Here is a 26,995-nt window from a genome sequence, read left to right on the forward strand (position 1 = left end):
CAACAGAAAATCAGACTTTTCAATGAATGTCCAAGCCATTGTTGGGCCTCATACAGAATTTTTGGATATTGTAGCAAGATGGGCAGGAAGCATGCACGACTCCAGGATCTTTCAAATGTCCAGAGTTCACATGAGGTACACACAACGTGTACTGGATGGGCGTCTTGTTGGTTACCCATCATTATACCATTTTTACTAACACCTATAACACCTCCACCACAAGACGCTCCATTAATAAGGTACAACAGAGATAGACAACTTTACAATAATATTTTTTTTATTGGGATTTTTTGCATTGATTGACTCTGTGACAATTTCTCCTCTAGCGTCCTCAATGCGGTTTCACGCCTTCTCGTCGACTCAACTAACTCCAAAGATGGAAACTCCGCCTCCCCCTCTAGTTTGAAGTGTTGAGGATACTCTGGTCCTGTGGGTGGTATCTCACAAAGTATTCTGTAGGCCTCATGCTATAGGACGGAAGCTGCAGTCAGATGTTACGTCCAGGGTTCTGCTGTTTGAAAGGTGTCCTACTTCGATGGCACTACTTTTACCTAATTTCGCGAGTGAATTTGTACCCCGAGATCCCATCTGGACCACATGCATCGGCGGCTGATCAAATATGTGACATATTTCCTTCGTTCGCGATCGAAAATCCTGCTTCGTTACACTTTATTGTGAGCCACAGTTTCGAAAAATATCAAGCAAGGATAAAAATACTAATTTCTCTGTTCGTTTTGTAGTCTCAAGTATATCTCAAGACCATTACTCAAGACATTCATAAATTGAGTTTTAAGTCTGGTTTCTTGAGATAGTATCAAACTGATAACGACTTGATATGAATTTATTGATGAGCCGTCATCTTGAGATGCTGTCAATATCTTGAGAAAGTATCAACTGAGATAGGTCTTGAGACCCGTTTTGAGATCTGACTATTAATACGGGCCCTAGAGGTGAATGCTGAGATCCATAACCAGGCTTTGATTTTGATCGAAGACCTGTGTTATCTCTATCTGGCAGTTTGTTGGTTAAGTTAGGAATGCCATCGCCTTATCGTGGAACTAACGACGTTTTCAGTAGAGAATTGGAACGCGAACGAGAGTATGATCGAGATGCCTTTAACCAATTAGTACAAACAAATGTGAGTTTATGATAGGATAATTGAAGACAATTGAAGAAGGGCATTCCCCTTCCCCCATTGGAGCTTACTTTTCCTTGATGCCGCCGGTGGAACTAGTAAAACTTTACTAATCTCAATCATTTTAGCCTCTATTCGTGCAAAATCAGAAATTGCAGTAGCTGTCGCTTCTTCTGGGATAGCAGCCACGTTGCTATAGGGATTCAGAACAGCTCATTCTGCGTTTAAGTTACCTTTAAACCTGCAGACAGTTGAGTACCCAACATGCAATATTGCAAAGCACTCAGCAGTGGCAAAGGTTCTGACTGCAAGTAAAATAATTATCTGGGATGAATGCACAATGGCCCACAAACGAGCATTGGAAGCACTCGATCGGACCATGAAAGACTTGCGCAATGATTCAAGATGTTTTGGGGGCATATTGATTCTATTGTCTGGTGACTTCCGACAAACATTACCGGTCATTCCAAACTCCAGGGCTGCCGATGAAATTAATGCTTACCTAAAATCATCAACTTTGTGGCGATATGTGCAAAAACTACAATTAACTACAAACATGCGAGTTGCATTGTTGAGTGATCCATCTGCCAGAATTTTCTCTGAACAATTGCTGGATATAGGTAATGGCCGTGTTCCGGTCGATCAATCAACAGGTTTGATATCATTTCCTCCAAATTTCTGCACTTTTGTATCAACCAAGGATGAGCTCATATGCAAAGTATTTCCAAATATAAGTGCCAACCACAAAAACCTGAATCGGTTGCGTGAACGAGCCATTCTTGCGGCAAAGAACAAAGATGTTGATCAGTTAAATTTGATCATTCAAAGTGAAATTATTGGTCCACTGCTTTGTTTTAAATCTATAGATAGTGCAACAAACGAGAATGAAACTACAAATTATCCTACTGAGTTTTTGAACTCATTGGATTTACCAGGTTTGCAACCACACAATTTACAACTGAAGGTGGGATCAGTTGTCATTATGTTGAGAAATCTTAACCAGCCGAAATTATGCAACGGAACACGTTTGGCGGTTAAACAACTCAAAAGTAAAGTGATTCATTGCACGATACTCACAGGAAAGTATAAAGGTGAGGAAGTTTTTATTCCTAGAATTCCGATGATCCCAACAGATATGCCATTTGAGTTTAAGAGAATTCAATTTCCCATTCGTCTTGCGTTTGCTATGACAATTAACAAATCGCAAGGCCAGTCCTTGGGTGTGTGTGGCTTAAATCTAGAAAATAGTTGTTTTTCTCTTGGCCAGTTGTATGTTGCGTGTTCACGAGTCGGCAAACCTTCAGCCCTATTTATTCTCGCACCCGAGAAACAAACTAAAAATGTCGTTCATCACAAGGTACTACAATGAAGGAATTGTAAAATATTCAAAACAGAAATATTCAATATGTACAACAATTCGGTACCTACCTCTTAAGTAAAGAGAATTTTTTTAATGTAAATAACAATATACATACCTATTTCAATGTAGTAGTTTTGGGACACCCTGTATATAGGTGCCTTCGGTTCTTCGGAGTTTTCTGAAATTTCTCGAATTTCCGTTTGGCTATAACTCCTGAAATTCTCGATCAAGTCGACTGAAAATTTATATTTAGCCTCGAGTTGTTAATTTCATTGAAACAGAGCATTGAAACAGAGCATTGAAATTCGAAAAAAATCAGGACCGGGCTCAGTGAGGCTTTACTTAACTTCAAACTCATAAAAACACCGTGTATGTAGTTTTTTAATCATAATTTTAACTTTTTCATCATCTTCAGTATTATTGTCTCGAAATGAATTAATTTTTGGGTTGCCCCACCTGTTGATCATGTTCTAGAAATAATTGTTTTGGTCGGACGCCTCTAAGGAATAGAGAACTTCATGAAAATGTATTTGGAAATTCTTAATTGAATTTTTTTTTTCAAAGAATATTCTGTTGAATGTGTTCAACAATTATACTATATTCGGTCTTCAAAATAGTCATTCACAATGATAAAATGTTTCAAAATTGATAATACCCGAATATGGATGGAAAAACAACTCTATCTTGAAACTAAAAATTAAAACTTGATCTTCAGAATGAATCTTTTTTCTATGGACAACTAGTTGTGTGAATAAAAACAAAGAAAGAAATCGCGGGGTGTCAGATCTGGAGATCTAGCAGTCCAATGTTGGGGTCCTACCCTTCTAATAAAATGACCTGAACTACTGATAAATACTTTAGCTGTACATGAATATCATCAATGTTTCAATAACAAATTGTAATAAGACCAATCAATAGATTTCCATAGATCCAATAATGACTATAACGGAATCAGTGAAGAATTCGAAAGTGCTATCATACTTATTCGAAGTGCCAATCATTACCTTCACTAAAAAACCAAATGAGGTGAAAACCAATTCGGAAAATTACTTCAGGTCCACGTTGTCCATAAAAAGCGATTCATTCGGAAGATATCAAGTTATAATTATTATTTTCATGATAGCGTCGTTTTTTATTTCTATTTTTGTTCATTATCAATAATAAAGCTTATTATCACTGTAAATGACTCATCTGAATAACCAGCGATATGCTATAAGTATAAAAAACAAATGCAAGACATATATTGAGAACGAAAAAATTCAGTTGAACATTTCCAATTCCATTTTTAGATTTCCAGATTTGATTGGCGATCATATTCATCTCATTAATTAATTTGAAGTCAATATGCAGCGCTGTTTTTTCCAGAGGCATTTTACCACCAAACAATTATTCATTAAAAATACACTGAAATAAAAGGGCATACCAAAGTTTCATTGATTTTGAGAAAATCAATGCAGATAACTGAAAAATTGAAAATTATGATGAAAAACTACGAACAAGGTATTTTTCATGAGTTTAAATTTGAATATAGCCTCAATGAGTCCGGTCCTGTGTTCGTCAACTTTTAATGTTCTGTTTTATTGAAACTTACAAGTTTAAGCTGATAATGAATTTTTAGCCGAATCGAACTAAAATATTTGGAGTTATAGCCGAACGAAAATTCTGGAAATTTGAATAAACTCCTCTGTATATAGGTAAGCGCACATCATCGGCATCGGACGGACGGCATGGAAGGAACGGCACGGAAGCGGCGGAATTTTTATGAAGGTATCGCACATATAACATCGGAATCGCCGGAGGAATAGATTACTTGGGAATATGTCTTCGAGCGGTGAGGAAATAGCGATTGTTCTGAAAGAAGAAAATTTTCGAAAACCGAAGGAGGCGTTGATGAATGTGGATTCATGATATACATATACAGGGTGTCCGGGGAGTAACTGTACATACTCATACCAGAGATAGAGTTGGACTAGCTGATTACGGATTGACTATAAAAAATTAATTTTTGGATTTCCCTAAAAAGCTACAGGGTGATTTTCCAACTTCATGGAAATACTTAGACCATCATAAAATCCAAACTTATTGACGGATATTATTGAAACTCAGGAGGTTCTTGACACATGCTAAAGTTGAGTCAGAAAGATATCAATTATTCCATTATTCTAGGGCCGGACTCATTAATCTCCATTTAAAATATTCAGGGTAAAGAAAACACTTTGTATTTCGAATTACAAATAATTGATTAGCTTTTTAGAAAGAAGCTAAATTATGCTTCAATTTTTGGTACCGCTCAAAGTTGTCACATCAACAATTATTTTTCTATGAATTTTTTAATTTGGATAAAGTTCGAAAATTGCAATTTATTTACCTGAACAGGACATAGTCATCTTGTGCAGGTCGAAAATAAATAATAAATTTTCTTAAAAAAGTCACTGAAGGTGAAGAAGACTATAATAATTTGTTGATATACTGGGTGGCCACCCCAGACGCGGATTTCACTTTGAGGGAGTAAATGAAGGTATTTTGAAAAAAAATTGGTGATGTGTATAGGGTATACAGAAGCATATTTCAGAATTCGAAAGGCTGTATCCAATTTGAAAATTCGACAAGAGAAATGTATACAAGCTGATGGTTTTTATTTCGAACCACTTTTGAAATATCGTTGACTCAGCAATTCATTCGTTCCTATTTTTATTTTTATTAGGTACTCTTTACTGTATTTTAGTTTTTTTCATTTGTTATTGTTTCGTTATTGAATTGCTTATTAAAGCTCTGAACTTTTTTGTTAATTTTCTACTAATACATTCGCATTTTATATTCAAACATGAGATTTTCAATTCTCTTCATGGTGAGAAATTCAAATTTTCGAACTTTATCCAAATTCAAAAATTCATAAAAGAATAATTCTTGATGTGACAACTTTGAGTGATACCGAGAATTGAAGCATAATTTAGCTTCTCCCTAAAAAACGAATCAATTATTAGTAATTTGAAATAAAAAGTGATTTTTTTGCCCTGAATACTTTAAATGAATATTCATGAGTCCGGCCCTGGAATAATGAAATAATTGATATCTTTCTGACTTGACCTTAGCATGTGTCAATAACCTACCAAGTTTCAATAATATCCGTCAATAAGTTTGGATTTTATGATGATCTAAGTATTTCCATGAAGTTGGAAAATCACCCTGTAGCTTTCTAGGGAAATCCAGAAATTAATTTTTTATAGTCAATCCGTAACCAGCTAGTCCAACTCTATCTCTGGTAAGAGTATGTACAGTTATTCCCCGGACACCCTATATATGTATTAAAAGGAATGGATTTGGAGAATATGTTCTCTTTTTTAGTTCTTCAATTGAAATACATAAGAGGAACACTAATGATGTAAAGTGTGTAAAAGCTACAATTTGAAAGAGGAGACTTATACATAGTGGTCCATTTAATACTTTTGAATAGAATGAATGAATTTTCAACCCCCCATATTTCCTTTGACTATGATTGCTATAGTTTCATGCATTGAAATTATACAACTCAAACTAAATTATAATCACGTACCCACAGTTCTAGTGAAAATTCATGTTTCTGCCCAGCTTATTCGTATGAGTACCTAGACAACAAAGGAGCTGCCGTAGGTAGAGACCTGCAAAATGACGAAAATGCCGCGGCAATCTCCGATTGGTATCGCACATGTGTCGGGATCGGCTGGCACGGCACGCATCGGTCGGAATTTAAATCTCGTTCCTCAATTCCCGTCGGATGCGATGCGATGCGATGCCTGCCGTCCGCACATATGTGCGTTGCTCCATTCAGTTTCATGGAAAGTATTTTATTCCGATCCGTACCGTCCGTCCGATGCCGTAGTATGTGCGCTTACCTTAAATCGGAAACGGAATACCTAAGACACACATATGAGTTGTTTTTGAACTCAGCTCATTGCCCTCTATTCACGGTTTTCGTTTGTCCGTTTACTTGTAAAACACCCTGTGTACTGAAAAATTGCAAAAGACTCCTCAAGCAATTATGAAATGCCATTAAATCAAGGAGTTTCTTTTGTTCCGCTATGTTGAAAGATGTCAATATCCAGTTATTATTATTATTTGGGGTGACTCATTAGAAAATGCGCATAAGAATAGGCTAGATAAACGAAACCGAAACGCTTCTAAATCACCCATATGTATATTTATTATGGGTGTATCGTTCTTCATAATCAAGGTACAGGGTGATATACTGAATCTCCCCATTTTTTTGAATTAATCATAACTTCTACCCCACACGCTTTTTCAATATTTGATTCGAATAGGTATTGTTTGTCCACAGTGGGGTCTATAAAATAATAAAAGAAGTCTTATTTCAGGTTCGGCCGCAATAAAATTAATGGGTAGATTTTGAGTCGAAACAACACAATATTTATTATTTTATGTGAAAATTGGAGGGATCTGAAAAAATGAGCCGAAAAAATGAATTGCATAACATGAAAAATATTTTCAAATCATAAGAATTGTTAAAAATGGTAGGCATCAAGTTAGGATTGAAGAGTCTTGTTTTTTATTTATCAGGAAACCTGTACCGCCCTGTATATTTAAAACTCAGAGATTGATATCCTCAATTTGTTCGCAATATTTATGAAACCCTTGTATAAAGTTTTAGAGATGAGAAAGTGTGAAGGATCGATAGTTTAACAGCGGGTTTCACAGAACTTTGAGACCAAATCAACAATTTGACAGTCACTCAATTTCCAGAATTCCACTGAAACCTTTTTATTTCCGAATAGAAATAGGAATTGAGATTCATTGATTGGGAGTATATAGATCATAATTTGATGAGAAATATTCATTCTCCGATCACGTTTTGTGAAAACAGATTAATCGAACCAATCCTAAAAAGCCAGTATTTTCACTGAAATATATAATTGTTGAGAGATCCGAGACCTTTTAAAATCGATATTTCACATCGTAATATTAATGCCTCCGTGGCCGTGATGGCCAAGTTGCTCAATTCATAATTTAATAGCAGTGATTCTTCAATATTTTTCTTATTAACAATCGGGAGCGCCTCATACCAGGGAAATATGGGGGCTGCAAACACACGACTTTTTCGATTGAAAATGGAACTCAACACGTGTGTTCCCCACTGAGCCCTGAGCATCCATTTCCTGAAGATATAGGACTCCGTGGGATGCACACAGTCATTTTCCCCTCGCCCACCAGTGTGTCGCCGCACCGGGCCCAAAACATACGAAAATGGGGCCGAGCACCTGTGTACCCCCACGCAACCCTAAGCTGCAGCCTCGTGTCCGGTTGAACGCCGAACACATAAATGAAGAACTTATATCTGTATATTTGAATTTCAAATGATCGAGCATATGGAAAAAAAATTGTTTTTGTTTTAATGAATGAAAAAAATTTCACCGCCTCCGAGATAACCGAAATGGTCTCCATACCATTTGTTTCGGAAAACGAATGTAAAACGCAGAATGTATTTCTTGTTGAAAAATGCTTTTTTCGTAGTGATAACTGTATGTATATTGTTGTATACAAAAAATCCCATTATTGATACTGAAAATAACTTTGCTGAATAAGCAATATTAAAATAATATAAAAGAGACTTCCTCAAACTGCGAAGCAGTTCCGCCCAGACTGTCGTATAGAACGTTAGTTCCGCATAAGTAATCATACCACACGTATCGCATATTGTAATTCATACGTATAGTAGCTCTATGTTCTGTTTTAACTAAATAAGTACCAGTTAAGTGTAAAGGTGACCTGTAACCATAACCAGTAAATAAATCAAGTTAAGTTAAGTGCACAGTTTCAATTCCAACGACCATTCGACGAGTTTTGGTGTCTTCTCTAAAAAGCCACCTGGTGTCAGAAGAACCTTTTTAAAAACCCAAAAGTTTGCAGCAGGAATACGACACGAATTTTTGGTGTCAGAAGTGGGATTAATCAAAAAGAAAGTTGATCAGGGATTAACCACAAAGTTGATCACCCAGAGGTACCCAACAACCCCAAGAGGGACAACAAAACAAAAACAACCCCAAGAGGGACAACAAATAATCAGCCCACAAAGGGACAACAAGGGATCGCCGGATAGGGATCACCTCAACGCAACAAGGGGTCACCAGAAAAAGGGACCACCACAATTCAACAAGGGATCGCCAGAAAGGGATCACCAAAGAATCAATCCAAGGGTAACCTAGAGCCAGAGCCAGCCAGAGCCAGAGGGATCAACACCAAACAACCAGAACTTCCGGACGCAAAGTCAGAGGAGCACCTCGACGGAAGGCCCCACCCAAGCACCGCAACCAAAAGTGAGTCAAATTTTTGAAACATTGTAAAGTATATAAAAACTGCACAAAATGTCTTTCAAAGAAGAAAAACCAGGCACCGCGAATGATAATCTAAGTGACGACGAACCATTTGAAGAATTACCATTAACTGTTCTATTCAAATTCATAAAAACATTCAATGGCGACCGGACGGAACTCAACACTTTCATAACAAATGTAAATTCAGCATTTTCATTGGCTCAACCAAATCAAATTTCAAGTCTTTTTCTATTCGTAGTATCACAATTATCCACAAATGTAATAAATGAAATCGATATTGATGAAATAAGTGATTGGACAACCCTAAAAACCAAATTGAAAACGTATTACAGTCAAACAAAGCATGTCGCACAAAGCCATGAAGAACTAGAAACATTTCGTCAATATTCGAATGAGGGAATTACCGATTTCTTCAAAAGAGTCGAAAAAATCAAAAATGAATGTATCCAAGCTGAATATCTATCTTCCGAACCAGACGAATTCACCGCGATTAAGAAATCAATTCAAAGAACTGCATTGAGAAGATTTATCATTCATTGCAAACCGGAAATATCTCAAATGTTAAGAGCTCGAGATATCGACAATTTGAACGAAGCTTATAATATGGCCCTTCAAGAAGAAAAAATTCTCAATTACACAAAAAATAGATCGAATAATTCAACCGTACTTTACTGTTCTTATTGTAAAATGAAAAACCACAACACACAAAATTGTCGCAAAAAACCAAGGTCTAATAATTCCAACCATCAATCAAGTCGAAACTCTTATCGTAGTAACAACAATTCTCAGCCAGGAACCTCCAATAATACTCATAATGTAAATTTCAATCATAATCCTAATCAATTCAACCCAAATTTCAAGAGAATCTTTTGTACGTATTGTAAAATACCTGAACACGTTTATGAAAACTGTAGAAAGAGACAAAATCGAAATAATTATACTCAAAATCCCAAAGTCAATCAAGTAGAAAAGGATTCTTTAAACTCGAAAGGTCAAACTCTGTCGAATGTCCCAGAGTTGCACCATGGCCAGTATATGGAGGCATTCGAATAAATCATTACGGAGCAGAACTCCAAATAATTTCATTCAATGTCGAAAATTCACCAAACAAAAAGATAAAATTTCTAATAGACAGTGGAGCAGCAATGTCTTTAGTGAAACACGATTCATTAATTCCTAATATCACAAAATTAAATCGTGAAAATGTTATTTCATTCAACGGAATAAATCCAAACCAACCAATTTTATCCTTAGGCACAGTCGACCTCGAACTTAAATTCGAAAATTTCACTTTTCCCATAATGACTCAAGTAGTTGTAAGTCATGAAGTTCGTTTTGAAAATTATGATGGAATTTTAGGTGTTGACTTTTTACAGAAAAACAACGCAGTACTTGATTATAATAAGAAAGCTTTAATCATCAACGACATAATTATTCCCTTTGAAAACAAGACTCCTCAGAAAATAATCTTACAACCACGCAGTGAAACGATCATTGAAGTTAACCTAATTAATAATTTATCTGAAGGTGTGATTACAAACCGCGAAATCGACGATGGTATACTCATTCCGAACGCACTCGTGAAGAACAATAAACAAAAGGCTTATCTACCCATTCTGAATCTGAGAGACAGTACCGTAACGATTGATGCTGACAAATTGAAATTCGAACTAGAAGAAATAATTCCTGATGTAATGATTAATTTCACCGAGCAAATGACGCCGAATGAAAGGAAGCACTTGTTATTTGAAAACCTAAGTACCGATCATTTGAATTCAGAAGAAAAACAACCCTTATTGCAAATTTGTTATCATTATTCAGACTTATTCCATCTACCTGGAGATTTTCTAACCTCAACAAAAACTTTGAAACATAAAATTCCTACGACAACTCAAGTTCCAATTTCCACAAAAATTTATAGATATCCCAAAATTCACGAAGAAGAAGTGAAAACGCAAATAAATAAAATGCTTGAACAAGACATAATTCAAAATTCACATTCACCCTACTCCAGCCCAGTTTGGGTTGTACCCAAAAAAGCAGACGCTTCAGGAATCAAAAAGTGGAGATTAGTGATAGATTATCGGAAACTCAATGAAATAACTGTTGGAGATAAATATCCATTACCTAATATTGAAACAATTTTGGATCAGTTAGGAAACTCAATTTATTTTTCAACATTAGATCTAGCCTCAGGTTTTCACCAAATCGAAATGGACGAAAAAGATAAAGAAAAAACTGCATTCAGTACTCCTTCAGGACATTTTGAATTTAACAGAATGCCATTTGGATTAAAATCAGCGCCCAATACTTTTGCACGACTAATGAATATTGTTCTATCGGGACTCCAAGGAATTGTTTGTTTTTGTTATTTAGATGACATTGTTGTATATGGCTCTTCTTTACAAGACCATAACGAAAAATTAAGGAAAGTATTTGATCAATTGAGAATACATAATTTGAAACTGCAACCAGACAAATGTGAATTCTTGAAAAAGGAAATTACTTATCTTGGTCATATCATAACGGATAAAGGTGTAAAACCAGACCCAAAAAAAGTCGAAGCTATTAAGAATTTAAAGGAACCAACCAACGCAAAAATGATTAAAACTTTCTTAGGATTTGTTGGATATTATCGAAAATTCATTAAAGATTTTTCAGCAATTGCGAAACCTCTTACATCATTATTGAGGAAAGATCAAGAATTTGATTGGGGAGAATCACAACAGAAAGCTTTTTCTGAACTGAAGAACATAATAACAACCGATTCATTATTAATTTACCCAGATTTTTCTAAACCATTTATTTTAACAACAGACGCATCAAATGCAGCTATAGGCTCAGTTCTTTCGCAAGGAAAACATGGAAAAGATTTACCAATTGCCTATTATTCAAGAACATTATCGAATACGGAAAAAAATTATTCTACCACTGAAAAAGAACTATTGGCAATCGTTGACTCTTGCAAACATTTCAGACCATATTTATTTGGAACCAGTAATATTCAAATCTATACGGACCATAAACCTTTAATTTATCTAAAAAATTGTTCGGATCCTTCAGGACGATTAGCACGATGGCAAACATTATTAATGGATTACAATTTCGAAATAAAATACAAAAAGAGTAAAGAAAATGAAAACGCCGACTTTTTAAGTAGAATTCCAGATTATAATGTGAATTCTATTGAGGAGAGGTGTGACGAAACAGAAAATTTCACATTCAATGATTTTAAACGTTTTCATCAGATGAACTTGAATATTCCAAAAATGATAAAGAAACCTCTAAATAGAATTCGTAATTTAGTAATTCCATTTTCAACAGACAAATCAGAAAGAAATAAATACTCCGATTACGTGAACAAACATTTTTCGAATATAATTCCTCAAAATAATCGAATTGCAGAAGTAAGTCTCAAAAAACTACCTGAACAAATAATCTATGTGATATTTATCAAAGATGACGTCACAGAATCCACAACATACGAAACATTATTTGAAACCCTATATAACTTGAAAGCCTTATTAAAATTCAACAATTGTTCTAAGTTTGTCATAACTGATATTCCCAAGAATAATGACTTGATCAGAAAAGATACTTTTAACAAATATTATTTGACTATCATGATTCACCATTATCAGGATATCAAGGATTTGAAAGAACGTATCATAAAATCAAGGAAAATTTTTATTGGGATAATATGAAAGAAGATATAAGAACTTATATCAGAAATTGTCAAACATGTCAATTATCGAAAACCGATTTTAGAAATAATAAAAGCCCAATGCAAATAACGACAACCTCATCAAAATTTTGTGAACAAATTGCAATGGACATAGTTGGTCCTCTACCAGTAACTCAAAACGGCAACAGATTTATTCCCACTCTTCAAGATGATTTAACGAAATATATTCAATTATATGCAATGTCTAATCATGATGCAGAAAACGTAGCAATTCACTTTTTAAAATTCTGTACTAATTTTGGCTTCCCAGAAAAAATATTATCAGATCAAGGAGTTGAATTCACATCCAAGACATTGAAAGAATTGAATAGAATGCTAGGAATAAAACACAAATTAACCACCCCATATCACCCACAAACAAACTGATCACTCGAGAGAACTCATTTAACGTTATAAGATTATTTGAGATGTTACGTAAACAAGGATCAAAATAATTGGGATGAATTTCTTAACTTAGCAGCATATTCCTATAACACGAACATACATAAAAGCACAGGAGTAACACCCTATGAATTAGTATTTGGACAAAAATCAAGAATATCTAACTCCATTCGAAAACCTTCTGAAAAACCTCATTACTCAGATTTAGCGAATTCAATTGCGAAAAAATTGAAAATTGCCAGAGATGCAGCAAAGGAAAACATAATAAAGTCGAAAGAAAAATCAAAAACTTATTATGACAAAACGCATAATCGTACTTACACATTCAAAGAAAATGATCTAGTAATAATTCAAGATTCCAGAGCAAAACAAACCAGTCAAAAATTATCCAAACATTTCAAAGGACCTTTCAAAATAATTCAAATTCATGATAATGAAACCGCCACTATTGAAATCGATAAAAACAAATTAAAAACTTATCACTTCAATCAACTGAAACCCTTTAATATATTTTCAGAAGACGAAAATTCCCAAAATGGACATAATCAAGATATTACCATTAACGACCCTTCTATTGATGACCCAGGGCCTAGCAACCGAATATAAAGTAACTCCAATTCCTTCATCCTCAGGAATCATATTTCATAACTTAGGCTTAGCAAAAATATCTAATGAACATTTCACTCTTTTATCCTATATTAATCTTACACATATAGAGGAGAAAGTACAAGTAATTAAAGATTTTTATTCAATAACACTCAGTACGTGTCACATCGCAATTAACGATCAATTGGCTAATGAATGTTTTAATCAAATGAAATATATTCAAAAAAAGTTGGAAACTATTCAAAAATCATTCAATATAATTACTCATAAAATCAATGTTATATCTAGAAGAAAACGAAGAGGATTAATGAATGAATTAAATGGTTATTTGGAAACCCAGACAGTGACGATGCACAATTTTATTCTGATTCCATAAACTCGTTAATTAATAATGAAAAACAAACCGAAGTTTTAATGCAACAGCAAGTTAATGTTATTTCCGATACCATAACGAATTTCAATAATTCACTCACTAGAATGAATGAAAATATTAATATTCTGAATAAAAATTTGAAAAGTTTCAATAAATTTCAACAAGATATGATAACTATTAAACACAGTTTTGAAGTCGAAATAGGATTATCCAACCACATTATTTTACTTATCGAGATGAGAGATGAGTTAACCAATCAGTTGAATGAATACGTGAATGATATTTCTCTTATTTCAAATAATATTATCAGTTACAATATTTTACCACCAGAAACTCTTTATTCCGAATTGCACAAAATTTCTACGAAGCAAGACCTCCCATTGCCATTGAGCGTTGAAAATATTTTTATCTTTTACAAATTGCTAGAAATGAAATCATTCATTAACGAAGGATTATTAGTATTATCGTTCAATGTTCCGATTGTTACTAAAGGAAAATATGAAATTTATGAAATATTATCAGCACCAGTGCCTCATCATGAAGATCCAATGTTATTTTCATATATTGAACCAAGTACACCTTATATCGTGATTTCGAAAGAAAAAACCAATTACTTTAATTTGAATACTTTAGATAAATGTTTCGAAACACTTCCAAATAATTATTTGTGCAGACATTTATATACTATGAGGAAGACAAACAACAATAATCAATGTGAAATAATATTATTTAATGAAAGAGTTGATGTAATTCCGAAAACTTGCAAAATCCATAATTTCATTGCAGAACTAGAAATTTGGCATAAATTAAGAAATAATCAATGGTTTTATAGTTTATCTTATCCAACACAACTATCAATTGTGTGCGATGATAAATCCACAAGAGTTGAACAAATCTCTCAAATAGGCTTATTTGAATTAAATCCAAAATGTAAAGCATTTACAAAAACAGTAATTCTAGAAGTTCAAGGACAAATTGGCATAAGTGAACTGATGAATATTTTGCCATTCACAGATATTAATGAAGACGATTGTTGTAAAAACTTAAAGAAAAATCTCACACTAGAAGCAGTAAAACTAGAACCATTAAAATTGAGCAATTTAGATCTTAGAGAATTGAAATATGCCAAACATAAATTATCAGAATTCGATGAACAACTACAGAACCAATTGAATAAACCATTTATAATTAAACACACGAATTGGTTCACAACCATATTGTTGATAATTGCTTTTATGATAATTTCAATCATAATTTACAAATGTTTGAAATGCTTCAAATTCATAGACTTATTCAGAAAATGTTGCAAATCAGATAGCAGCAATGAAAGATGCCTTCCTTGTCTCCAAATATTTAATAATTGTAGTCAAAAACCCACTCATGAATTCAGTGTTTCATTTAAAAACGATAAATTTGAATCAGTTGAATCCGATTTAAATGACGGGAGTCAATCACTAAAATCATTAAGAAGATCACAAAGACTCAAGAACATAAAAATATCAAGAAATTAATTCAGTACTTGACTCTATGAATATTTTGTATTGTATAAATTCAATCTTCATCATTTCATATTTACAAATTTTTGTTAAATTAAGAAAGCACAAAAATTTTAAATACCCCCAGAGGTGTTGTATACAAAAAATCCCATTATTGATACTAAAAATAACTTTGCTGAATAAGCAATATTAAAATAATATAAAAGAGACTTCCTCAAACTGCGAAGCAGTTCCGCCCAGACTGTCGTATAGAACGTTAGTTCCGCATAAGTAATCATACCACACGTATCGCATATTGTAATTCATACGTATAGTAGCTCTATGTTCTGTTTTAACTAAATAAGTACCAGTTAAGTGTAAAGGTGACCTGTAACCATAACCAGTAAATAAATCAAGTTAAGTTAAGTGCACAGTTTCAATTCCAACGACCATTCGACGAGTTTTGGTGTCTTCTCTAAAAAGCCACCTGGTGTCAGAAGAACCTTTTTAAAAACCCAAAAGTTCGCAGCAGGAATACGACAATATATTCAATAATATTTTGGAGAGAATATTTGGATGTATGCTATACATTACCATTCATTTGACTATGCATAGTGTTGAAACGAAATTATATCGATATTTCTGTTCTGTATATGTTGCGTAACATATGGGGACCGACAAAAGTATATGCAGCGATACTTATTGGGACCGTATTGTAGGGAATGGTAGTAAAATAAACATTGCCCAAAAGATAATCACTGGGACCTCGTGTTTTCTTTTCCCATAAACTAAGAAGTGTTGAAGCAGAACATCAGCTCACATTATCAGGAGAAATTATCTCTCCTCGAACAACAACCAAGTTTCTGGGTATCCACATTGATGAACACCTTCAGTGGACAGAGCATGTTGATAAATTGTGCAGAAGATTAAGCCAGACAGTGTTTGTTTTGCGGGTGTTGAGATCGGAGCTCAGCTTGGAATTTTTGAAGTCAATTTATTTCTCCAACTTTTAGTCCGTGATGAGCTTGGTGTCATTTTTTGGAGGAATAGTCGACATGTGAAAATGGTTTTTTACATCCAGAAGATGGTCGTTAGGGTTCTTTTTGGTCTGAGGTACCGGGAATCCTGCCGTGGCGTATTCAGAAAGAATAACATTCTCACACTTTCTGGAGATGTCTGCAGTTCCTGTTCCAAAATAAAAACCTTTTCGACAAATTTAGGAAAAGTGATTCATACAAGACCCGAAACCAATTTTTTCTGTACCCTCTACATACGTTGTCCCTGACAGAAAGAAATTGTACATATATGTGCCTAAAACTATATAACAAACTACCATCCAAAATACGTCAAATTGATAAATTCAAATGTTTTCGAAAAGAGGTCTTCAGCCTATTGTTACGACTAGAGCCATACACTGTTAGTGAATTCCTGGAGAGTAACATTGAATGTTGATCTTCTCTGTTTTTGTTTATTTTTTTCCTGTATGACGTTTCCCATCTTCATTGTTTTGTTAACAATTATTTTTGGTGAATAAAGATATTCTATTCTATTCTATTCGTTGTGACCTTGTCATTATCGATTAAAATTCTGCAGTTGTATCCATGTTGACTTCAAGTTTTTATTGCACCAGAGACAACTTGGATATAGAAAATCAGTTAGGATTCCAATTTACAATTTCCTCAACACAATTTGATTGACATAAATAAAGAACTTACATCTGTATATTTGAATTTCAAATTATCGAGCATATGAAAAAAAAAAATTTTCTGTTTTAATGAACGAAAAAAATTTCACCGCCTCCGATATAACCAAAATGGTCTCCATACCATTTGTTTCGGAAAATGAATGTAAAATGCATGGATTTCTTGTTGAAAAATGATTTTTTCGTAGTGATAACTTTATGTCCATATTCAATAATATTTTGGAGAGAATATTCGGATGTATGCTATACATTACCATTCATTTGACTATGTATAATGTTGAAACGAAACGATATTCTGATTTGGTAAGAATTCTACCGATCTGACGATGATTGAAGTCATTCAGAAATGGGAAATATACAACAAAATTATAATATTTTTTATTTGTTTTTATTGAACTAGGTACATATCATTGTCTTATTAGTCATTATCAAAAGAATATATCTATAAACAGAGAGATTAATTGGGAAATGCGGATAGATGGAGTAAACCGAAATGCTCCTAAATAACCCATATTTCATAGATCTATCATTCTTCATTACCAATATACAGGCTGATTTATCGATTTCCCAAATTTTTTCAATTAATCATAATTTGAACCACCCTACAAATTTTTGTAGTATTTGATTCGTAAACTTTTATTCGGAATATTGTCGTTTAGCATAATGAAGAAAGCCGTATTGGAGCAGAAAAAATGGGTAAGACTCAATTTGAATTTCCGAATACAACTTTCCCACTAGTTAGCTTCAGTCGAATGAAGAAGTTTCGAAAATTTGGTAGCATAAAATTTAAAACAATATTTTTCCTCATATAGTTCTTTTCCAGTTTGAACTAATAACTTTATCTTATTCACCTAATTTCTGGACCTCTTTAAAAAAACGAGAGGGCATGTATTTCGGACAAATTTATTATTATCGATGGCTAAAGTTTCAAACACTTTGTGTATTGTATGCGTGAATTAATTATCACATCAGGCCACTGATAACACAAATATGAATGAACAAACTTCATCGATTTATAGAGCGGATCGATTATTTTGCCGGTGAGTGTATTTAAGAAAGGAATATTTTCACTCTCTTTCTAATCTGCCGTCAATTTCGAAGTAAAATTCAATACCATTTTCGTAATTTGCTGTAATTTTGATACAATCCAAAACGTTAACTTGACATCTGGAAAATAGTACACTGCCAGAAGTTAAGAATTACTTTTAGACACGGAATATCGACGGTCGAAATTCCATAACCTACTTGACGACGAGTTTTTTTTGAACGCACGTTATGAAGAAATATCGAGTTCTTTAGGCCCGGTTGTTCAGTTCAGGATTAAGTCGAGATTGAAGTTAATTCTAGAAACCCAATAATGCCCGTGTATTTTTTTTTAGATTTTTCACATTTGACGTTTGAAATTCAATAAATTGCACGTTTATTTAGTCATTTTCGACGTATGATAATTCATACGTTGGGAAATACCAACTTCTTAGTACAAAAATAAAATTTATTGAATTGCAAACCAAAACTACTTATTTCATACAAAAATTACTATTTCTAATAAGGAACACAAAATAAGTCAAATACTTTTCGTATAAAAAACATTAGGAATTAAGTATGATACATTCTGAAACAGCCAGAAGGATGTAAGCCTACGGGCCTGTTCCGATATTGCTGGTTTTACTGGCCAGCAATCGAATAACAATAGAACTCGAACGACTGGGCCAATAGGCATCGTCTCTGAAATACTGACAGTACTGTTCAGGAATATCGGAACAGACAGCATGTCGCACTTTGTACATATAAATTTGGTACACTTGCCACAAGCTCCATATCTACGTTGAGTACTGTTACCATCAATGAAATGGTAAGTACGATCATATCTCACTTCCTGTAATATATTTCTTGGAATTTTCGGCTTTGGGCCAGCGAGCTGTGGAGGGGCAATGAAAATTGAAAGAGTTATTCGTCTAATGAAATCCAATAAACTTAGTTTAGGGTGAGCATATCTGTAGACCTGCCACAAATTTACTACAGCTCCATTCAAGCAAAATCGTATAAATGGCCAATACCATTTCCCTGATCGAATTCTAATTCGATAAAGCCCCCGTAATTTGTCAAACATATCAACACCACCCCTGGCCTTGATTTTATCGGTTGACTATAGTTGGCTGATCAATCTGGATGTAAGATTTTTTTTTTGACCACCGTTTGCAAGTTGCCATAGTTACAGTTATGTTATCATTCTGGACATTAGTGGCTAGTGTTACTTGATTGTTATCGTTCCAACGAATCAAAATAACATTATTTGCCATATCTCTCAATGCATGGTATGATTTTCGTTCGGTTTTCTTCATGTCCTCTATTGGAGCCTTTTCAATTCTATCGGACCTTATTGTACCGGTGCGGTTTATATCATGCCCTCTAAGAATATGTAAAAAAGGCAAAGACGAAAAAAAAAATCCATAAAGACCGTGCTGTTTTTCGGTGAGAAATCTAGACATAGTCTAATTGCAACACTGGATCATAAAGTTTTGCCTTCTATTTTGTCACCTCCACCGCAATATGGATTAAACCTAAGAAGGAATCCTTCAGGAGTGGCCAAACACCAAAATTTAAAGCCGTATCTTATGGGCTTCCCTTTGATGAATTGCTTCATGCTATGGTGTCCATAGTATGGCTCCATAGCTTCATCAAGAGAACATGATTTTCCCAATGGTTGAAACAGCATCTGAGATATTTCATTGACCTTATCTATAAGGGGTTGGATTTTGTAAAATTTATTGTTAGGATCTATTTTATTATTATCATTATTATTATCAAATCTATTTCGAGACAGAGCATTACTGACCAAATGATTGTAGGTGTCCGATTTAGTTTCCCAATAGAGTCGGCGGTTGGGTACTTTACAGTAACCAGAAACAAGTAAAGTTGCAAAATATTTGTATATTTCTTCCGGTAGTACCTCAAACAAATGGTTGCCTTTGAACCTTGCATACTTTACTGTTTCATCGCAGATGAATTTGATGAATTCCTCATCGAAAAAGTATTTAAAGAGATCTATTGGCTGTAGATTTAGTCCCGTATTTTTTAACATAATGCGGTTCAAGCGTTGCAGAAAGTTTGGTCTTCTCAATTCTGTGCAAATCTTGAGTCACCCATTGTCTTTCTTTCATGTTTCCCCTGATCTGTTTTTCTGAGATTTCTTTCGTGAACATCGTAGCCAAAGGTGCATCGTCTGAGCTAAATGCATTTTCTTCATGTACTTTGGAACATATTGGTAATTCTATTGTTTCATTTTCGTGAGTTACACAGAATACCTCCATTTCTTGTCTTAGAACTCCTTTACCATTGTGCCTGATTGTTTCTATTCCTCCTTCATCGCTTTCGGCATCATCAACGTCACTATCAGCTCCGTCTTCAGGGGGACGAAGAACTAACTGAATTTCGTTGCAGTTTTTCATTTGATCATAGTCCTCATCATCCGAACTCATTTGCTCGAGATAATTCAGTAGGTCCTCCGCATCGCGAGGATCCTGAATATTGTACATCGATTTCCTAGAATTGAAGCTAAAAATTATCGCTAATACCCAACGTATGATATTTCATACGCATACAAAAAAGGTTATTTGATACAATGAGTTTCATAAAAATTATAATTTTTGCTATTTGAGACTGTTGAGAAAAGGTATAGAAACAACTTGTAATAGAAAAAAATTTCATTTCATCGATATTTTACTTATTATAACCTGAGAAACTTACCTCAAAGACGTTTTGTTCATTCCAAATATTGGGAGCCCAAAAAATTGTTGGTAATGTCGGCTATATTGAAAAATCACTCACTAGCACTACTTCAATATTAAAAGTGAAGATAAATAAATCAGTAAACACAAGAAACGCAGCGCTGTTTGTTTTCTTGACTTTATTATCTAACCTCATAGCCTGAAGTGTTTGATGTATGATATATTATACGCTGAGCGTTATTGGATTAACCTGACAGAATTGAACGGAAATGTCAAAATCAATTCAGGATCAACTTCAATCCCGAACTGAACAACCGGGCCTTGAACTGTAAAATGAAACTCATTACCTGTTTATCCTGAAGACACAATGAAGTAGCTTTAATGACAGTCTTGAGATCCGCCTTCAAAGAGTCAATTGTATGAAGTGAAACCAAAAGTTCAGTTGGGGATACAGGACTATCTCCATGTGAACCCAGAAGTCTATTGAACACCTCCTTAACTACAATTGGATTCAACTTGATCATCTTTGGTAATGCTGTTAAAATCTAAAAAAAAAATATTGAAAATCTATCAGACAAACTTAGAGTGACAATGTTTAACCTCTTTCTTCGACAAACCATTGAGAACTGGAATCAAAAACCGAACATCAGAAACTTTGGAATTATATAGATCTCTAACTATTTGCACCAACTCCAAACTAGGAGGTTCTTTTTCTGTAAGAATATGAATTATCCTAGTAACCAAAGTTTCTGATCCTTTGGAACACTCTTTCATTAGTTTCAACAACTCTTGAGATTGCATCCCCATCTCTCTGATGGGTGCATCTAACAATCGGAGTATTATCCTCTTGATGTCTGCACTAGTTTGAATATATATATCTGCCAGGTCGTGGATTAAAGCTTGATCGGCTGGAAGTAATGAAATGAAAGGCATCAAACATGCCTTGATGAAATCGTCACCCCACGACTCGCTTTTCAATCTTCCTTGATTAAACCCACATAGACCTTCTGGCGGTCTTTTCAGTTTCAAAAATTCCAAATTCATCCTTGCAAATTCCTCTATAATAACTTTCAAATCTTCTCGCTTGTGTAATTCCAAAATATGTTTGAGAGCACAGTCTCTAACAATATTCTGTTCATAGGTACTAAACAGCAGAAGAACATTGAGAAAGGTTAATTGTTTTGGTGGTTTACTAAGTGTAAGTTCTTTCAGAAGTGCTAAAACCCATTCACATCTATTCTCATCCCTACATAAAACTTTGACCTGATCCAAAGCTTCTTCTGTTACTAAAGGAGCCTCCAAAAGAATTTTGCTGAGGATGAAGGAGTCATTTGAAGCAGTGCTCACAAGTGTGCATAGTAAAATATTGTAGGATTGATCAATTTTTGCATCCTTTCTTAGAGGTGGTTTTCTTGAAAATCCCTGGAAATGACAAATATGTTTATTAAAAAACGAAATTTCTATTTATATATGCTTCACAAATACCTGCATTATACTGTATTCCTCAAATAACCAGGCAAGTGCGATATCAATATGAGCTCGTAAGTCATTGATGAGGAATGTTATAATGGTTTCTTTAACGAGCGGACAGAAGCAAGCAGCCAAGGTAGAGATAATTTTTTGATGTAGTGCATGATTGATAATATTTCCGCACGATAACAATCGTTTAACTGATGCAACCAGCATATTCTCTTTGTTTTCTCTCTCCAAAGGTTTTATTATTTCTCCCAATTTCAGTATTTTCATTCGAGATATTTTAATCTTCTCTTTTTTCGCCTAAAAAGTTTCATTTAAGTAACAGGCCACCCAAAACTATTTCACAATTATTGTTGTTGAAATTAGATTCTCCAAAACACATATAGATATGCAAAATCCATTTATCTACCTTATCTTCATCGCCTTTTTCATCGTCATTTTCTCTCTCCCTTTTTTTAGTGTCGCTTGATTCTAAAGAACGGCCCCCAGGTCCAACGCCATATTCTGTTAATAAGTTTGCCAGAATCATAATGGTGATTTCTTCATTGCCCACAGAACCAGCTTTAACCAGCTTCTCATAATCCTTTCCAAAGGTAGAAGGCATAGTATCCGGCAATTTATTTAAAGTAACTTCCACAATTTCTATCACTTTTTGAAGAGTTAATTTTTCAGAAACAAATTTCTCATTAACTTCTTGAGGACTCATTCCTTTTTCTTTAAAATCGTCGAAATCGATATCAACATGATCATCAATTTTCTGTCTTTTTGGTTGATGCAACTGCAATGACTCGAAAGAGAGAGTTCTTTTCGCATATCTTTTGCGTTCTTCTGTTTTTGGGAGCATTCTATTTATATCACTTTGTGAACAACCTAAAACCAAATTTTTGAAATATATTAACCATATTATGAGTAGCTGAAAATTGATGGTGAGAGGGTACCTTTAGGGAATTCAATGCAGGGAGCGTTTGCCTCTTTCAATGAATATATCGAAAATATTTGTTTATTTCAGTCTAAGCTGATATGAGACAGGTATAGAAAGTAAGATTTGCTAATCGAAAGGCTCGAGAAAGCCTGTATGAAATTATAATATGAAAATAGTTCAAAATGTACGGGGATGAACGTATATTTTTCAATATAAAGATGACACAATCCTTATATCGCACGAAAAAATATAGAAAAATGCTAAGAAGAGTAAGAAGCACTCATGGAAGAGACCGACGTGTCTCTTCCGTAGCTGACGTCTAAAGTCAAACCAACATAAGTCACAATTTAAATAAGGTCTTCCAATAAAACTCAAGATATTGTTGGTGAAAAAGTACGTTAAGGCGCGTACTCACTGGCGAGTAGCAACAGTAACGTCAATAAAATGTAATAAAAAATTCTAGTACAATATAGATCACAATTTGCCAGCCCACCCTCGAATACGCTGATCTCAATTTGGTAAACTGTGAAAACTAGCTGATGAAAATTTGGAAATAGCAGATAATGTATGGATTCTTGAATAAATTATAAGTTATTAGTTAAAATTATTATTGTGGATGGAAAATTGTACAACAAAACTCATGAATTGGGAGCATACCTTTATCACCTATTTTGTTTTCGTTTTTTGAGGTCAATGACAATGACACTTTGGGTTCGATGTTTTTGAAATGTTATCTAAAACATTCTTTGTAGGGTAGTAATTGCTAAATCATCTGAAATAAAAAGTAGCTGATGCGTTCCTTCGTCTTTGACTACCCTAAGAAAAGGTATGTTTTCAATAACTCTTCAAAATCATCTACGTCAAGAATGTCAATATGGGAGACTTGAAATCCAGAGTTTTAATTCTACATCTGATACCTCAGCGTTCCCACCTAGGCCCTCTTCCTTTCATATAAATAAAATTATCCATTATTTCCAAACATGTAGATTTCTATTGAATTGAAGAACTACAATTCCGCAGAGTTGCCGCTCCAAATAACTCGCATTATTGATGCGACAATTCTACGGAATCGTCGTTCTCCAATTTGATATTTCCGAGACGCCCGGTTGGCACCAGGAGAAGTAGTGTGTATTCCATTTCCGTAAGATTTCTATTGTTTGCAAGAGACCTGAGAATAAACGAAAGTTTATTTTTCATATTCAGTCGTCGAAACCGTTTTGAGTTGCACATATAGTATGAGGGATTTAGGTGTGACCCTCGACTCGAAGGTAATTTTCAACAAATACCTGAGTAATGTAGTATCTTCTTGTCTAGCATTGTTAGACCCTGTGGTCAAATTTTAGCCGCGAAGCTATTCTATCTGTATATGTGTTCAGCAGATTAAACTTCGCATCCATTATAAGGTTTAAATCGACAGGCTTGAGAGAGTTCAGGAAAGGCTTATCAGATTTCTCAGTTTCAAAATTGAATTTCGGTTGATTCGTGGTGATCCAAATAAATATTCTATTCGAATACACAGCAATTCAAAATCATGAGCTCAATCAGTAGGAGACAAATTAACGTATCTTATTCTTTTTTTAAGTATGGTCTCACCAGATCGATTGTCCTGACATTCTGCGATCGATTGAGTAGTACGTTCCAACAAGGCATCTCAGGCAACATCCCACATTTTGTTTACCACAGAGGATAACCAACAGCCCAAAGTATTCACCGCTGTTGTGGATTCAACTTTATATGAAAATCGCTTTTTCCGCCGACCTCTTGATGATAGCTTTATTTAACGTACACGAAATTAGCCGTTAATGAACCCTTTTAATGGTTTATTACCTCGAAGACTTGGCTACCCATGCAGATAACATCATATAAACCTCCCGACCTGTCGTCCACCAGATAGCAGAGACGACCAACATAGAGTGCCTCATCAATAGGAAGTTGGAGCAATTGGCCTTAGGACTGAACCAGTAGATAGCAGCCCTAGGAGCAGAGCTGGCAGCACACCACCGAGAGCGACCCAGACGATCGCCAACTGACGGAAAGTGCTAGTTCCATTCGAGATTCGGAGCCAGGTCCATGAGGTGAGTGCAGCCCTGCAACTTCACCTCGGGAAACGAGGAGGACCTTCACTAGAAGCGGCCAGTAATCCCCAACGACGAGCCGCTTGTTCATTACTGATCAGGACTCCAAGTTGCAGTTCCTGGTCGACACTGGAGCGCAGTCCTGTGCGTCTTCCCACCCAGCGCAGTCACTGGCAGACGAGAAAAGTCCAACTATGTCCTTTCAGCGGCCAATGGGACACTCATCGCCACGTATGGTACAACCAACCTCACGCTGAACCTAGGACTACGCCGAGATTTCACATTCAGGTTCGACATAGCAGGCGTATCAAAACCCATCATCGGCCTCGACTTCTTGAGTTTCTAAAACCTGCAAGTGTACGTGAGGAACCGAAAACTTTTGAATGGAGCCACTTTACTCACTACCCGAGAAGAAGTGGCTGATTTCAACATCCCAGGAGTCAAGACGGTCAACAGATCCACCAGGTATCATGATCTATAATGCAATTTCCAGAGATCGCCAGACCTGTAGGAGCTCCAGGACGCATCAGGCACAACACCAGGCATAACATCAAGACGATGCCCGGACCACCAGTAGCATCGAGACCACGATGCTTGGCACCAGAGAAGTACAAGGCAACCAAAAAGGAGTTCGAAGCCAATCTCCGACTAGGAATCGCCCGTCCATCCAAGAGCTCGTGGTCATCCCCACTGCATCTCGCACCAAAGAAAGGTTCTGAAGAATGGAGACAGTGTGGAGATTACCGTGCCTAAACGCCTGGACTGTCCCCGATCCTGTGAGACACATCCTGGGTTAAGCCCACATCCTGAGGGCATTCAACCAGATCCCCCTTGGCAGAAGGAGACTCTTCCAAGACGGGACGCCATTTGGACTGTTCGAGTTCCCCAGTCATGACGTTTGGACTACGGAACGCTGCACAGACCTTCCAAAGATTCATCGATGAGGTTGTACAAGGACTGGACTTCTACTTCTGCACACCATTGATGACGTGCTGATCGCCTCATCGTCCGAAGAGGAAGACATGGAACATCTTCGGATCATCTTCGAGAGATTCCGCAACTAACAGTGTATCTTCGGACAACCAGAAAAGAAGTTCCTTGGTTACCTGGTCTCTACCGATGGAACAAGACCACTGCCAGACAAAATCCAAGACATACTGGGGTACAGTCAACCAACAACCGCCAAAGACCTTCGAAGATTCCTGGGTATGATAAACTTCTATCGTCGTTTCATACCCCGAGCATCACAGACACTTGCACCTCTCCACGATCTGCTTGTGCTAAAACTGAAAAGGAAGGCAAAGATCTCATGGATCCCAGGAGCCACTGCAGCCTTCAAAGAAGGGAAGAAGATGCTAGCTTCAGCAACCTGGCTTGCTAATCCAAGGCCGCTTCTCTAGCCTAAGTAACCGACGCGTCAAACACTGCAGTCGGAGCTACTCTGCAAAAGTTGGTCAACAGCGAATGGCAACCACTGGCATTCCTCTCTAAGAAACTCGGTATGGGGCAAACGACCTGCTAGCCATCTGCCTAACCATTATACACTTTTGACACAAGGCAGAGGCCCCAAACTTCACCATCTTCACGGATCACAAGCCATTGACGTATACCTTCAACCAGAGAAATGCTGACCCAGACAGTTCCGACATCTGGAGTATATCTCGCAATTTTTACCGACATACGCTACGTTC

General features: G+C 35.5%; 2 protein-coding genes across 3 annotated transcripts in view; one reads left to right on the top strand and one right to left on the bottom strand.

Annotated features, from left to right (window-relative positions):
* Positions 1-26,995, top strand: part of LOC123312503 — a 416,804-nt gene that overhangs the window by 174,879 nt on the left and 214,930 nt on the right. The gene's annotated exons all lie outside the window — the stretch shown is intronic.
* The window catches only part of LOC123312494 (symplekin), a 72,566-nt gene that overhangs the window by 30,745 nt on the left and 14,826 nt on the right, over positions 1-26,995 (bottom strand). For both annotated transcript variants that reach the window (XM_044896947.1, XM_044896946.1), the window contains exons 5-8: positions 22,717-23,177; positions 22,317-22,607; positions 21,432-22,253; positions 21,179-21,376 (exon numbers count right to left, since the gene is read on the bottom strand). In XM_044896947.1, coding sequence (XP_044752882.1) covers positions 21,179-21,376; positions 21,432-22,253; positions 22,317-22,607; positions 22,717-23,177 — 1,772 coding nt within the window. The remainder of the gene's footprint in view (positions 1-21,178; positions 21,377-21,431; positions 22,254-22,316; positions 22,608-22,716; positions 23,178-26,995) is intronic.

This window comes from Coccinella septempunctata, chromosome 4 (genome assembly GCF_907165205.1).
Source record: "Coccinella septempunctata chromosome 4, icCocSept1.1, whole genome shotgun sequence".
Lineage (NCBI taxonomy): Eukaryota > Metazoa > Arthropoda > Insecta > Coleoptera > Coccinellidae > Coccinella > Coccinella septempunctata.